Source organism: Pipistrellus kuhlii, unplaced genomic scaffold (genome assembly GCF_014108245.1).
Source record: "Pipistrellus kuhlii isolate mPipKuh1 unplaced genomic scaffold, mPipKuh1.p scaffold_m20_p_12, whole genome shotgun sequence".
In the NCBI taxonomy this organism is placed as follows: domain Eukaryota; kingdom Metazoa; phylum Chordata; class Mammalia; order Chiroptera; family Vespertilionidae; genus Pipistrellus; species Pipistrellus kuhlii.
The window spans coordinates 30,883,199-30,895,920 of NW_023425427.1; the positions used below are offsets into that span (position 1 = coordinate 30,883,199).

At 47.0% G+C, this 12,722-nt stretch overlaps 1 protein-coding gene across 7 annotated transcripts in view; it reads right to left on the reverse strand.

Annotated features, from left to right (window-relative positions):
- Positions 1 to 12,722, reverse strand: part of TJP2 (tight junction protein 2) — a 107,092-nt gene that overhangs the window by 67,175 nt on the left and 27,195 nt on the right. For 2 of the 7 annotated variants that reach the window (XM_036433866.2, XM_036433865.2), the window contains exon 1: positions 1,731 to 1,930. The exons of the other annotated variants lie outside the window; for them this stretch is intronic. In XM_036433866.2, the coding sequence (XP_036289759.1) occupies positions 1,731 to 1,790 (60 nt within the window). In that variant the 5' untranslated portion in view covers positions 1,791 to 1,930. Of the gene's footprint in view, positions 1 to 1,730; positions 1,931 to 12,722 lie in introns of those variants that run through there. 7 annotated transcript variants of the gene reach the window in all.

A 12,722-nucleotide genomic window follows, 5' to 3' on the forward strand; every position in this document is an offset into this window, starting at 1 on the left:
GAGATACTTCGAGGCAGAATGTGAGTGTGGCTCATCCAGAAACCACACGCAGTGATGAGCACAGGAGGTGCTCATGACGTTATCAATTAGCTGCCCCGTCAGGGGGGGGGGGGGGGGTTACATGTGGTATTTCGGAGAAGAAAATTCCCCTTCATCCATGTCTGGCAGCCGCTCCGGCCAAGCTCAAGAAACATATCCGAAGCCACTGCCGCCTTAGGAAACACCCACCCCTCACCTTCCCCACAAGGCAAGCTGCAGCACCGGGTCCCTGTTTCTTTCTGGAACCCATCCGTCTTCGTCATGTGCCTGCTTCCCCAGCCAGAAGGATGTGGCAGGCGGAGGTGCCCTCTTACCGTTTGCATTCCCCACACTGGAAGTGAAGTTGTTTGTGAACATGGATGGAATAAACAAGTGTCATTCTCGTGGCACTTTGCTACCAATGCAATTACTCCTACTAACTTCTCGCTTAAAACGTGTCCTTCCCGGGTGTGTATAGATGCTTCCCACCACGGTCCCCTCGGAGAGGGCCCGTTTCTCCCAAAGTGACCATCTGTGTACCCTGCACAGACCACCTACAGACCTGGAGAAGAGGGCCTCTCCCTCTCTGCCGGGGTGAGGGAAGGCAGTGTGTGACCGGAGGGCAGTTTCCAGGATGGTAAGAATCAGCCGGGCACTGCAGGGAAGCCACAGCCATTACTCAGGGCACACACACGGCTGCCAGGGAAGCAGAGCTGCGGCCGGAGAAGGAGAACCGAAGCTAAAATAAGAGGTGGGAGGCGTAGCCCATTACTAAGCTCTGGAGCATTCCCTGTCAAAACCCTGCAGCCCAAACCCTGATTATTTATAGCTTCCACTACTGTGTAGAAGCGGAAACCTGACAAATGAAGACACAGAAGAGGAGGAACTAATGACAGGTGAGATAATGCCCGAGCAGAAAGCACTCAGCGCTCCCTTGTTGTGGTTTTGTTCTGAAGCTCCATCTCCACTCCCCGCTGAGGACAATTTTTTTTTTTTTTTCCTACGTATAGTGAGCACAGAGGCTGCTGATTCAAAGGGAGACATGAAGATCCTGGTTTCTAAAGAGTTGTCAGTCTGCCTCAAGCACACACATACACTAGAAACTTTCATCAAACACAGAGTGTGGTTTGAAACAGAGAGGGAACACACAAAGCCACACAGCAGATGACAGAACAGACCGGCTCCAGAGATGCCTCCAAGGCAGCAGGGATCCCAGACAAGAGTTCAAGACAGACTCCTCTATTCAGTGACTAAATCCGTAACCCAAGTGAGGAGAAGAGAAGAGAGGAGAAGAGAGGAGAGAGGAGGAGAGGAGGAGAGGAGGAGAGGAGGAGAGGAGAGGAGGAGAAGAGGGGGGGAGGGAGGAGAGAGAAGGGAGAAGGGAGAAGGGAGAAGGGAGAAGGGAGAAGGGAGAAGGGAGAAGAGAGGAGAAGAGACAAGAGAAAAGAGGAATCCAGGAGTCCCCTACTCAGTGACTTAATCTGAAACCCAAGTGACGAGAAGAGAGGAGAGGAGAGGAGGGGAGAAGGGAGAAGGGAGAAAAGAGAAGAGAGAAGAGAGAAGAGGAATCCAGGAGTCCCGGAGGCCCCCAGCCTCGGGGGAGAGAAGCCCAGCTCCCACAGCACATCTGGGAAGCCCACCGCGCGCCCCTAGGTTCACTCTCCACTCTCAGCGACCCTTCTCCCCACCCATGAGCGCAAGAGGGCACTTACATGGTGCCAACATGACAGCTCCCTCCGCGGTGGAAACCCGCGATCTCCTCGCACCAGCATCTCGGGCGCGGGTCCCGCGTGGGCCCCGCTCCTCCTCCTGCTCCTGCTCCGCGCGGCGGGTCAGTCCTCCGAACTAGTTGCCTGGGCGCCTGCCAGCGGGGGACCCACCCCTTTGTCCCTCCTCCCGCGGCGCCCGCGTAGGTCCGCCCCGGCCCAAGCGCAGAGCCTCTGTGCTGGCCCAGAGGCCCGGGAAACTCTCAAATGGGCCGCTACCACCCCCCGCGCCACCGGAGGGGAGGACGCAGGGCGCCCCGCCCCCGGGGCCCCCGAGGCCCCCGCAGCAGGACGAGGCACGCGCGACGCTCGGCGAGGAGCCGGAGCCGGAGTTGGTGGCGGCAGCGGCGGCAGCGAGGGGATCGATCCCGTGGCCATCGCGCCCCGCGGTCCCCACGGCCGCACCACCCCCCTCCCCCGGCCGGCCCGCCCGATGGTTCGCTCCGCGGCGCCCGCGGCGGCCAGCAAGTCCGGCTCCAGGAGAGCGCGCCCAGGACGCGCGGTGAGTGGCGAGCGGCGCTGCGCTGGGAGCCGGGGGCTAGCCTGCTAACCTTGGGGTCGCGAGCGCATCCTGAACCCAGAACAGTTTTTTTTGTTTAATATATATTTTATTGATTTTTCACAGAGAGGAAGAGAGAGGGACAGAGAGCCAGAAACATCGATGAGAGATAATCATCAATCAGCTGCCTCCTGCACACCCTTTACTGGGGATGTGCCCGCAACCCATGTACATGCCCTTGACCGGAATCGAACCCGGGACCCCTCAGTCCGCAAGCCGGCGCTTTGTCCTCCACTGAGCCAAATCAGTCTCAGGCAGAACACTTTTTTGGAGAGGTTTGTGGAGCCTCTTCAATTCTCTTCCGGTAGGAAGAGCCGGGGAAAGGAACTCCACCGTTTTCTGTCCAGCCGAGAGGCCTGCCTGGCCAGCTAACCCATGTCTCTGCTCCACAACTGACTTACCAGAAACCCAGGGGTAGAAGATGTTGGTGTTAAATAATAAAACATGACTTTTGGGGACGTGTCTTTTGAGGTTACCTCTTCCACCCGGTACCAACAACTCCAAAGAAAGAGACAAACTCCCTCCCGTCATCAGCTTGTAGAAGGCTACCTACCAGGAGGTCACATAGGCTAGTACTTAATGGCAGGCTTCTTCTAATTCAACTCAGTACATTTACTCGTATTAGAGAACTCTATGGACAAAAAAAAGTGCAAGATAAAAAGCTTCCTTCCGTTAAGGGCATACAGATTACTTGGAGAATCAAAACAGGTACACTGATTACAAATACGACTTTGGATTTGAAATCCAAGGAAACCACCTGGGGTAAGAGGGGGAAAACTTCAGCCCACCCTGTTCTCCTCTTAAACTGAAAAGCAAAACTCCACCTAGACTCACAAGCAGAAGGTAAAAGGTAAAAGGTCTGATAGGATACACGCCTTGGGCTCGTTCCCTGAGAAGTTGCTTCACTTCCTGCCTGATGAAAACAAGTTTGGCAGTTTCCCTGGAAAAACAAGTCCAGCGGCAGATGCCTCTCTGAAAGTGTCAGGCTCCTGGCCTCTTTCACCGTCGGTCGCTTAAGTGCATGCGTCTGAATAGAAAGAGTAGCACTGCCCAGTTTCCTTCGGGTCTTCAGGCTTAGAGGTTTCGGTTGTATTCCTGATGTAAGGTGTTACTCTCCCGATCTGAGCACCACTTAAAAAAATGTTTCCCGAATTAGGTAGCACTGACTCATAATAACAATGCCAGCCTTTGTGAACTGGTCACACCTTAGGGATGAGCTTACGCCACCAGCATTTAAAAAGGAAGAAAGGAATCCAGAAGGCGGCAATTACACCTGCCCGATGTATTCCTTTTCTCTCTCTAGAGTTGTGCTGTCCAAAAGTGATAACCAATTGGGACATGTGGGTGTTTAATATATTTTAGTTAACTAAAATTAAAGGAAGTGAAAGAGTTCTGTTTCTGAATCACACTCGTCACATTTCCAGTGCTCACTCAGTGGCTGATGGCTACAACATACGAGACAATGTAGATACAGAAGATTCCTCTGATCATAGCGAGTCCTGATGGACAACACCGCTCCACGTGATGAAATACTCTTAGAGCCAAAAGAAAAGTATTCTGGCACATTAATGGTTGTGGTTCAGAGAATGGTTGAAAACACATGATTCAATCGATAGAGTAGCATTGCTAGCAGCAGTAAAAAAAAAAAAAAAAAAAAAATCAATGTAACTTTTGGAGAAGCAATTTATAGTCCATATTTTCCATATGTGGAGTTGCACATTGATTTGAACCCCACTCCTGGAATTTGTTTCTCCGAAGAACGTTTCTATCCAACAAGAAATTATTTGACGCCTTCTGTAAAGCCAGAACCTCCTGATAAAAGACTTATTAGGCTCTTACCTATGGGCGCTCCATCTATGGTAGCAATCAGTAAATAATAGGAAAAGGGAGGGAGGGAAGCAGGGAGGAACTGTTTTTAAGTTCTGAGATTCCTGGCTGACTCAGGGTGGTGTGAGGGATCTCAGAAGAGCTTCCTCACCCACATTAAGGCATGGGGATTAGAGAAGGCTTTCCAGAGATGGGGTTACTTACATAATGGGCAGGAATGAGTTTGTGAGACCAAAAAAGGGGGAGAGGCTTTCCAAATAAAGGCAATAAATAAGTAGAGAATCAAGGAATAAAGAGTCCACCCAGGCCGTGGTATTTTGTTGCAGCAGCCTCTGCTAAGACTGCCCCTAAATCCGACCTTCTAGGATGAGTTGACCCTGGTACCTTCTCCAGCCTCAACTCATCCTCCACTCTCCCAAGCGCACTTCCTGGAGCCACACTGGCCTTTCCTTGTGGCTGTTGCTTTTGAGAGTTTGCTAAGCTCACTCCGGCCCCAGAGCGCTTGTTCAAGCTTCTCTGCCTGAACCGCAGAGCCAGCTCCCCCTTAGAATTCTCTTTCCATCTAAAGTAGGAAGCACCCCCTTGAAGTGGCTACCAGGAAGCAATGCCCTCCGGAGAGAGCCAAGCTTCACTTAAAGCAAAGAGGTCGAGTCCAGCTCAGTATTTTGCTGACTGTGAAACAAATGTTTGAGAGCACAGTGCTCTGGACAAAAAGGGGTCCCATGCTAACCTGACTAGCTCAGGGAAGGCCTGAACGGCAGCCTTGCAAACTCAAGAGACCTAAAGCAACCACAAAGGATGGTCTGAAATTAATTGTTTTAAAGCTAAAATGTGGTTTATGGTGGGTAATCATACCCTAGGCCAGTATCTTCCCTGACCAGTCCATCTTTACCTTAAACCTAGCCTACGTATTGTCTTGTTGCATCTACAATAACATGTCACTGGAATGTCAAAGTACTGTCCTTTTTTCCAGACCTTGCAAAGTACAGGCACCGCTCTGTGGAGACCTCAAATCCCCTCGTTGTTACTGAGTTCACTGTTGACTGTTAACCATCCTGCATCCACCTAAGTAAAAGAGGTGTGTGACTATCATTTTACTGTTTGCCCAATCGCAGAGGCTTCTCTTCCCCGCCGCCCTCTGCTTTCTCCCGCCTCCCCAATCATCTATCACCAGTGATTTCATGTAACCCACTTACATGTCCTCTTCTGATTCTCATGTATAAAGGAAGGTGAAAAACGGCCATTCTCTGGGCACCATCTCAAATCCATGGAGATTCTGCTTCCCGGCATTTGTCAACGGTTTGGCTCAAATAAACGCACAAAAATTCTTCACAGGTTTGAATGTTTCTTACGTTAACAGTGCAAAGGTATGAAATGATGGGCAGTGGATGGTCTGCTTAGGGCAGTGGTCAGCAAACTCATTAGTCAACAGAGCCAAATATTAACAGTACAATGATGGAAATTTCTTTGGAGAGCCAAATTTTTTAAACTTAAACTTCTTCTAATGCCACTTCTTCAAAAGAGATTTGCCCAGGCTGTGGTATTTTGTGAAAGAGCCACACTCAAGAGGCCAAAGAGCCTCATGTGGCTCGCGAGCCTCAGTTTGCCGACCACGGGCCTAGGGTAAGAGAAGCCTGCAGAGGACTAGAGCAGAAAGGGAGAGGATCCCAAACAATCAAATGAGCCTATTATCCACAGCTCTCCCTTTTTAACTTTATTATTATTATTATTATTATTATTATTATTATTATTGGTAGTAACACATTGCATGGCTTAACACATTGCATGGCTGCTATTATCACTATAATGAAAAGATGGTAGAGTAAATGCAAAAGGGATGAAAACAAAGCAGTCAGACTTACAGGGAGAGAAAGCTCTCAGTTCTCAATGGATGGTGCCCTCCATTCACCCTCTCCCTACTCATGGCACAAAGACCAGCATCCTCCCCATGGTGTTTCTAGGCATAGGGTGGGTTTAGCTGGCCACAAAGGTTGGGGGGGGGGGGGGGGATTTCGCTGTGCAATTCAGAGTGAGCAGTGAGGTTGATGGTATGAGCCCTGGACTGATGCTGGTTGGAAGATGGCTGCTGTCTGGGCTGGCCTCGTGGTACCAGGCTGCCCACGTGCAGACTCTGGGGGGACTTATGAGGCTGGTCTGGGAGTGCTCAGGATGGCAGGCAGAGGTCAAGGTCAGCTTAGTCAGCCAGGGCTAAGGCAGAGCATGACTCATCTCTAAGCCTGGAGATCCTAGAAGCACCTTCTGGAGCAGTCTGGCTAGACAGGACCTGCTAGGGCGAGAGTTCCCACAGAGCAGGGCCCCTCCCCTCTTGCAGGCTGTCCTGGGTCCTCAGAGCACTGGGCTTTTACTATTTTACTCCTGTTTACATTGCAGGCTATATGATACCCATACTCTGCCAGGGACAGGTGCCACTTCTTAACCTCCATCCATAATAATAAAAGAGTAATATGCTACTTAGGCCGGACGACCTTCCGGACAAAGCCAGGGCTGCAAGGGAAGCCCAGGTCCCAGGTGTCAGAGGGAAGCCAGTGCCAGCCAGGGGAAGGAAGGTCTACTCTTGCACCAATTTCATACATCAGGCCTCTAGTGAAGAAATAAAATGCTTATAGACAATGATTAAATTAATATTATGTACCAAAAGCTTTCAAACACTTTAAAAACAAACAAACATATTGTTACTAATTTCAGAGATGAAGTGGGAGAGAGATGTAGAAACATCAATGATGAGAGAGAGTCATTGATCAGCTACCTCCTATTTGCCCCCCATCGGGGACTGAGCCCGAAACCTAGGCATGTTCCCTGACCCGGAATCGAGCCATGACCTCCCAGTTCATAGGTCAGTGCTCAACTACTGAACCATGACAGCCAGCTGGGACAAACACTCGTTTAGCTCATTCGATGTGCTAGTAAATGCTCACAGCGTCCCTGCACACTTGCCATTATGGCCCCCATTAGAGAAGAGGCCCGGTGCAGAGAGGAAAAGCAGAGAGATCATCTGTGAGCAGGTGGTGGGTGAGAATCCAAGCTGGGGTCTGTCAGATCCAAAGCCCCTTCCCATCCCGGCTCGCCGGTCCCAGGTGCACTGCCTCCGTCTACAGCAGGCAGGCTTTGCTGTCATCGTTGTTCCCCCTGGCTCCTTTTAACAGACGCAAGGGATTTTTGCTGACTCAGCAATTGAACAGTGTTGCAGCCCCACGTCTTCAAAACTAAAAAGGTAAGTGCCACCAGTGCCATCTCGCTCCAGCTCACAAGCTAGTAAATTAGAACCTTTGATTCAGACCTTTGATTCAAAGGTATTTCTGGTGTCTAGCTTGATTTCAGATCTCTCTCCCTAAATAAGTACCTGTTAAAAAATACATCAGGCCGAAACTGGTTTGGCTCAGTGGATAGAGCATCGGCCTGTGGAGTGAAGGGTCCCAGGTTCGATTCTGGTCCAGGGCATGTACCTTGGTTGCGGGCATATCCCCAGTGGGGGGTATGAAGGAGGCAGCTAATTGATGTCTCTCTTTCATCGATGTTTCTAACTCTCTCTCCCTTCCTCTCTGTAAAAAAAATCAATAAAACATTTTTTTTTTTAAAAAAAACAACAACACGTCAGTAAGTTAGCCTTTTCACTAAGTAAAATGGCCCTCATATCACAGGCCAGGGAGGGAATCTGAGGTGAGAGTGGCTCAGGGGACTGTCTGCATGAGGCACACGGCCTTCCAGGGAAAGCAGAGGGGCCTCTGGCAACACGTGAATTGCTTTAGAAAATTATCACCAGCATCGTCTAACCCTAAGAATGCAGTATCCCTGATGGACACAGATTAACGTTGTTGCAGAGCCTCCTACATTTTCAAATAAATCTCAGACCTGAAAGGGGCCTTTGAAAAAGGCTGCAAACAGATAGTTTTCGATAGTTTTCCAGGGCAGCCATGCAAATTAGCACAGCCTCTTAAAACAAAGGACGCTGGCCTGGCCCGGGCACGTCCAGGAGGCCTTCGATAAAAAATGGAAAATGTGGCTGCTAGCATTTCTGTACCTATAGCAGAGAGTCCTAAATGCCTCTGATGATAAGAATCTCCTGACGCACCCCAGACGTGTCCCCAGAGATTCTGATTCACTCTGTCTGAAAGGGGCTTGGGGAATTGATATTTTTAGCATTCAGCCTCAGGTCAGTCTCATCGTGAGGGAGGTTTGGGAAATTCTGCTAAAGGGACAGTGTTGTTCTCTCACACAGGATGGAGGATTACCATATGGAAGGAAGGTAAAACATGCTGAAGGTCAGAAAAAAATTTTCTTTTTGCAAAATGTTGTCTTTGGTCTACAAAAGAAAAGGTCTAGTCCTCCGGTTCTTTTTCTTATGTTTATTTACATACTAGAGGCCTGGTGCATGAAATTTGTGTATGGGGGTAGGGGGTGGTACCCTCAGCCCAGCCTGCACCTTCTCCAATCCAGGATCCCTCTCACAATTTGGGACCACTGGCTCTTAACTGCTTACCTGCCTGCCTCCTTGATCGCCTCTAACTGCTCCCCCACCCTTTACTCCCCCCCACCCCCTCCGCTGGCCTGGTTGCCTCCAACTGCTCACCATGCTGTCCTGGTCACCCAAACTTCCCCCCCACTGGCCTGGCTGCCCTTCACTAACCTCCCTGCCAGCCTGGTCGCCCCACACAGCCTGTTTGGTCATCCGTTTGATTGCTTCGGATGCAGTGGTCGCTTAGCCTTTTATATATATAGATGTATTTGTATGCAGACATAATCTGGATTTCAATCATTTTTATATAACTGATACTTGTTTATTTACCCAAACCATACAGTAGGTCATAAAAATGTAGCACCATGCAATTAAAATGTCACTATACAGCCCTAGCTGGTGTGGCTAAGTGGATAGAGCACCAGCCTATGGACCAAAGGATTCCAGGTTCAGTTTTGGTCAACGGCACATACCTTAGGTGCAGGCTTCTCCCCAGCCCCCGAGGGCCCTTATAAGGGCTCATGCAGGAGGCAACCAATCAATGTGTTTCTCTCACATTGATGTTTGTCTCTGTCTTTTCCTCTCTCTTCCACTCTCCCTAAAAATTAATGGAAAAAATATCCTCAGGTGAGGATTAACCAAAAACAAATAAACAAAAAAGTCATTATCTAGAGCAAAGGACTGTTAGTGACAGGAGCATCCTTCCAGGTACCTCTGACCAGGTAAGCATGTAAATATAGTATGAAACCTCTTACAACTCAGCTATTCCAGACATGTTCTTCTGCTACCTGTTATTCCACATAAGAATATTGCTTAACTGTTTTTTTCATGGCAATATAGAGCAATATCATCATTTTTTATCTGCATAATATTCCACTTAAATGAATATAGTGCTATAATCTGATAAATAAATTCTTCTACTTAAAGTTATTTTTATTTTTTTTATTTTATTTTTTTTAAATATATTTTATTGATTTTTTACAGAGAGGAGGAGAGAGGAATAGAGAGCTAGAAACGTCGATGAGAGAGAAACATCGACCAGCTGCCTCTTGCACACCCCCTACTGGGGATGTGCCCGCAACCAATGTACATGCCCTTGACCGAGGATAGGAGAAAAATCAGATGGATGAAACTCCTGAGGTTTATTTTACAGTGTTCATGAGGAAGCAAAGAGTTTGTGAGACTCAGGCAGAATTCATAAGATGTGTCTAGTATCAATAGTAAGTTAGTAACCAAAAGATGTGTTAAAAGATACAAATAAACAGAATAACTATTGTGTTAAATGTAGGTGAAAAGAATGAAACAAATAAGAATTACTTATTAATAGAAGGACAAAGTAAATCTTAAATAATCATTTCATAAAATGTATTAATAAACTTAATAACTTACTTATAATTATAGATATAATATCATAATATTAAGTATTATGTAACTTCAAAATTTTGTTAATAAGTATTTCCTATTTAATAAAATATTAACAATATGTAAAGGTCATCTCATATTACCTCTTGATTGACAGCTATGTCATCCCTAAATTGATCACCCATTGGTGACATCCAATATGTCCAGTTCTAGCCTCAAGTATATTCTGTGCTGAAACACAGATAAAACACAGTTTGCTGGTGAGCTACAGCTACTGGCCAGGCATTCTTGCCCTGCATTCCACCGATAGAGCACACATGAGTTGGCTTCAGATACTTCTATGTGCTGAGACCCTTGTTCAACATCAACTCTGTTCTTTGTGGCCACACCATCATCTAGGAGAGCAGACACCGCAGGGAGAACAGGACGTATGGACAGTGGGAGCACAGGGTTCCACAAGTGTGGATCCTTTACCCTATTTGTGTCCCAACCTAATTATGTTCATGTGTTCTAATCTCTTTCCCCTGGCTTCTTGCAGTGTGTTTTCAAGTTGAATAAATTGAATAAATGGTGTGAGCAGGACAGCTGACTCTGGTCTGAGCCTTTGTGTCCCATGATCTCCGGTAAAGCTTGCCTGGCCGTAGTCTCAGCAAGGCTGCATCAAGCTACTTTCCACCACTCCCAAAGCACGGAAGAGAAGCAAGCAGGCTGGTGAGCCGCCATGACCCAAGTCAGGTTCACCAAAGGTGCATCAAATTCCCTGCTAACCTGGGACGTGAGACTGACATGAACACAAGAGTGAGATCTTCCATTCAGTTTCAGGAATGTGTGGGGCATCCAGCTTTCCCTGTCTCTAAAGTTATTATCTAAGTTTTTAAACAAACCAATCAAGATTTATTTCCAAGAGATTTAGCACTCTCTGAGATTTACATTCTGTATTATTTTTCAGAAGCAATTCCCAATGACACTTTAATTTTTACCTATCTTCTCTCTTCTTGATCCAGTTTCTGCCTCTATAACCATCCTCCAGTGGCTAAAATGTTTTGATTCTTGGGAAAGCGTCCCTGTTTCTTACTATATGTATTCTACCAAGCTGAAGCCATCAGAAGAGACAAATGTAACTTTAGCATACTATGAAACCTCTTTCAAAGTGGGTTGGTAGAGTTATTTTAGTAACCAGACAACATGTGAATTAAAAGTAATCTTATATATAATTATTAGATTTAAAATATCAATAATTATAATATACAATAATATCAGTATCAAATATTAATAATAGCCCAGCTAGTGTGGCTCAGTGGTTGAGCATCAACCTGTGAACCAGGATGTCACGGTTTGATTCCTGGTCAGGGCACATGCCCAGGTTTCCGGCTAGATACCCAGTGGGGGTGTGCAGGAAGCAGCCAATCAGTGTTTCCCTCTCATCACTGATGTTTCTTTGCCTCTCTGAAATCAGTAAAAATATATTTTTAAAAAATATATTAATAATAATAATTATGCCGTATTTTTCGAACCATAAGACGCACTTTTTTTCCCCCAGAAGTGGGGGGGAAAAGTCCCTGCGTCTTATGGTCCAAATATAGCCTACACATATACTTTAAAAAAAAAGTGTTTTTACTTGCCCGGCTCTGTGTGGTCTCTGTGTGCTTGCCCGGCTCTAAAATGGTTCTAAATGCTGCTGTTTACTTTACAGGGTTGATTACATGTGTTTATGACTGTGATGTTGGGTTTTAATGCACATAAAATATTTTAGGACACTATTTGTTTCAGAATCTTTTTTTCTTCATTTCCCTTCTCTAAAAACTGGTGCGTCTTATGGTCCAGTGCGTCTTATGGTCCGAAAAATACGGTATATTTAAAAACCCATAATTATTTCAAATATCAACATAAGTATGATGAAATGAGGAAATCCTGCCCAGGATGTTTTATCTAATCTCACTAGACAGCTGGATTATCTCTACACAAGTCAAAAATTTGGCTGAATTGAAAACTAGTGTCACCAACCAATCAACTGATGGAAATGTGATACAGAACCCAAATCAGGGCTCCAGTAATGACACCCCCAACCAGAAGCTAGTTGCAAATTCATTACCTCAATTTCATCAGGCTACATAAAATATGGGGCCCCCAGGCTTTCCCACACAGCCACAGCACCAGGGCCCACACAGGCTCAGCACTGTGACTGCTGATGGCAAATCAGAGGGCAGCTCCCAGCCAGGGAAGAGCTGGACACCTTGAACATGTCCCCAGGTGGTGTAGGGCCACCCCACAAGGTACCTGACAACAAGGACTAGACCCAGAAGTGACTAGAATAGGCGGAGGAGAAGGTGTTGGAAAGAAGGGTAGGTGGTGGTAAGGAAAATAAGCAGGAGGAATTCAATGTGACTGTGAGGCCCTGGCTGGTGTGACTCAGTTGGCTGAGAGTCAGGGCACATACCTAGGTTGTGGTTGCAAATCCCTGGTTGAAGTGTGTGCAGAGGGCAACTGATTCAAGTTTCTCTCTCTCACCCTCACTCTCTCTCTCTCTCTCTCTCTCTCTCTCTCTCCCTTTCTCTCTCTAAAAAACAAATAACATATTTTTAAAAAGAATAACAAAAATGTGGTTGGGAAAGGTAAGAGAGAGAGCTCTGGGGTGCGATCCCCTGGTCATCATTTAATCCTTAGGTTCTGGATTGTATTCAACTAGCAGGAGTATAGTTAACACTTTATGTTTCAG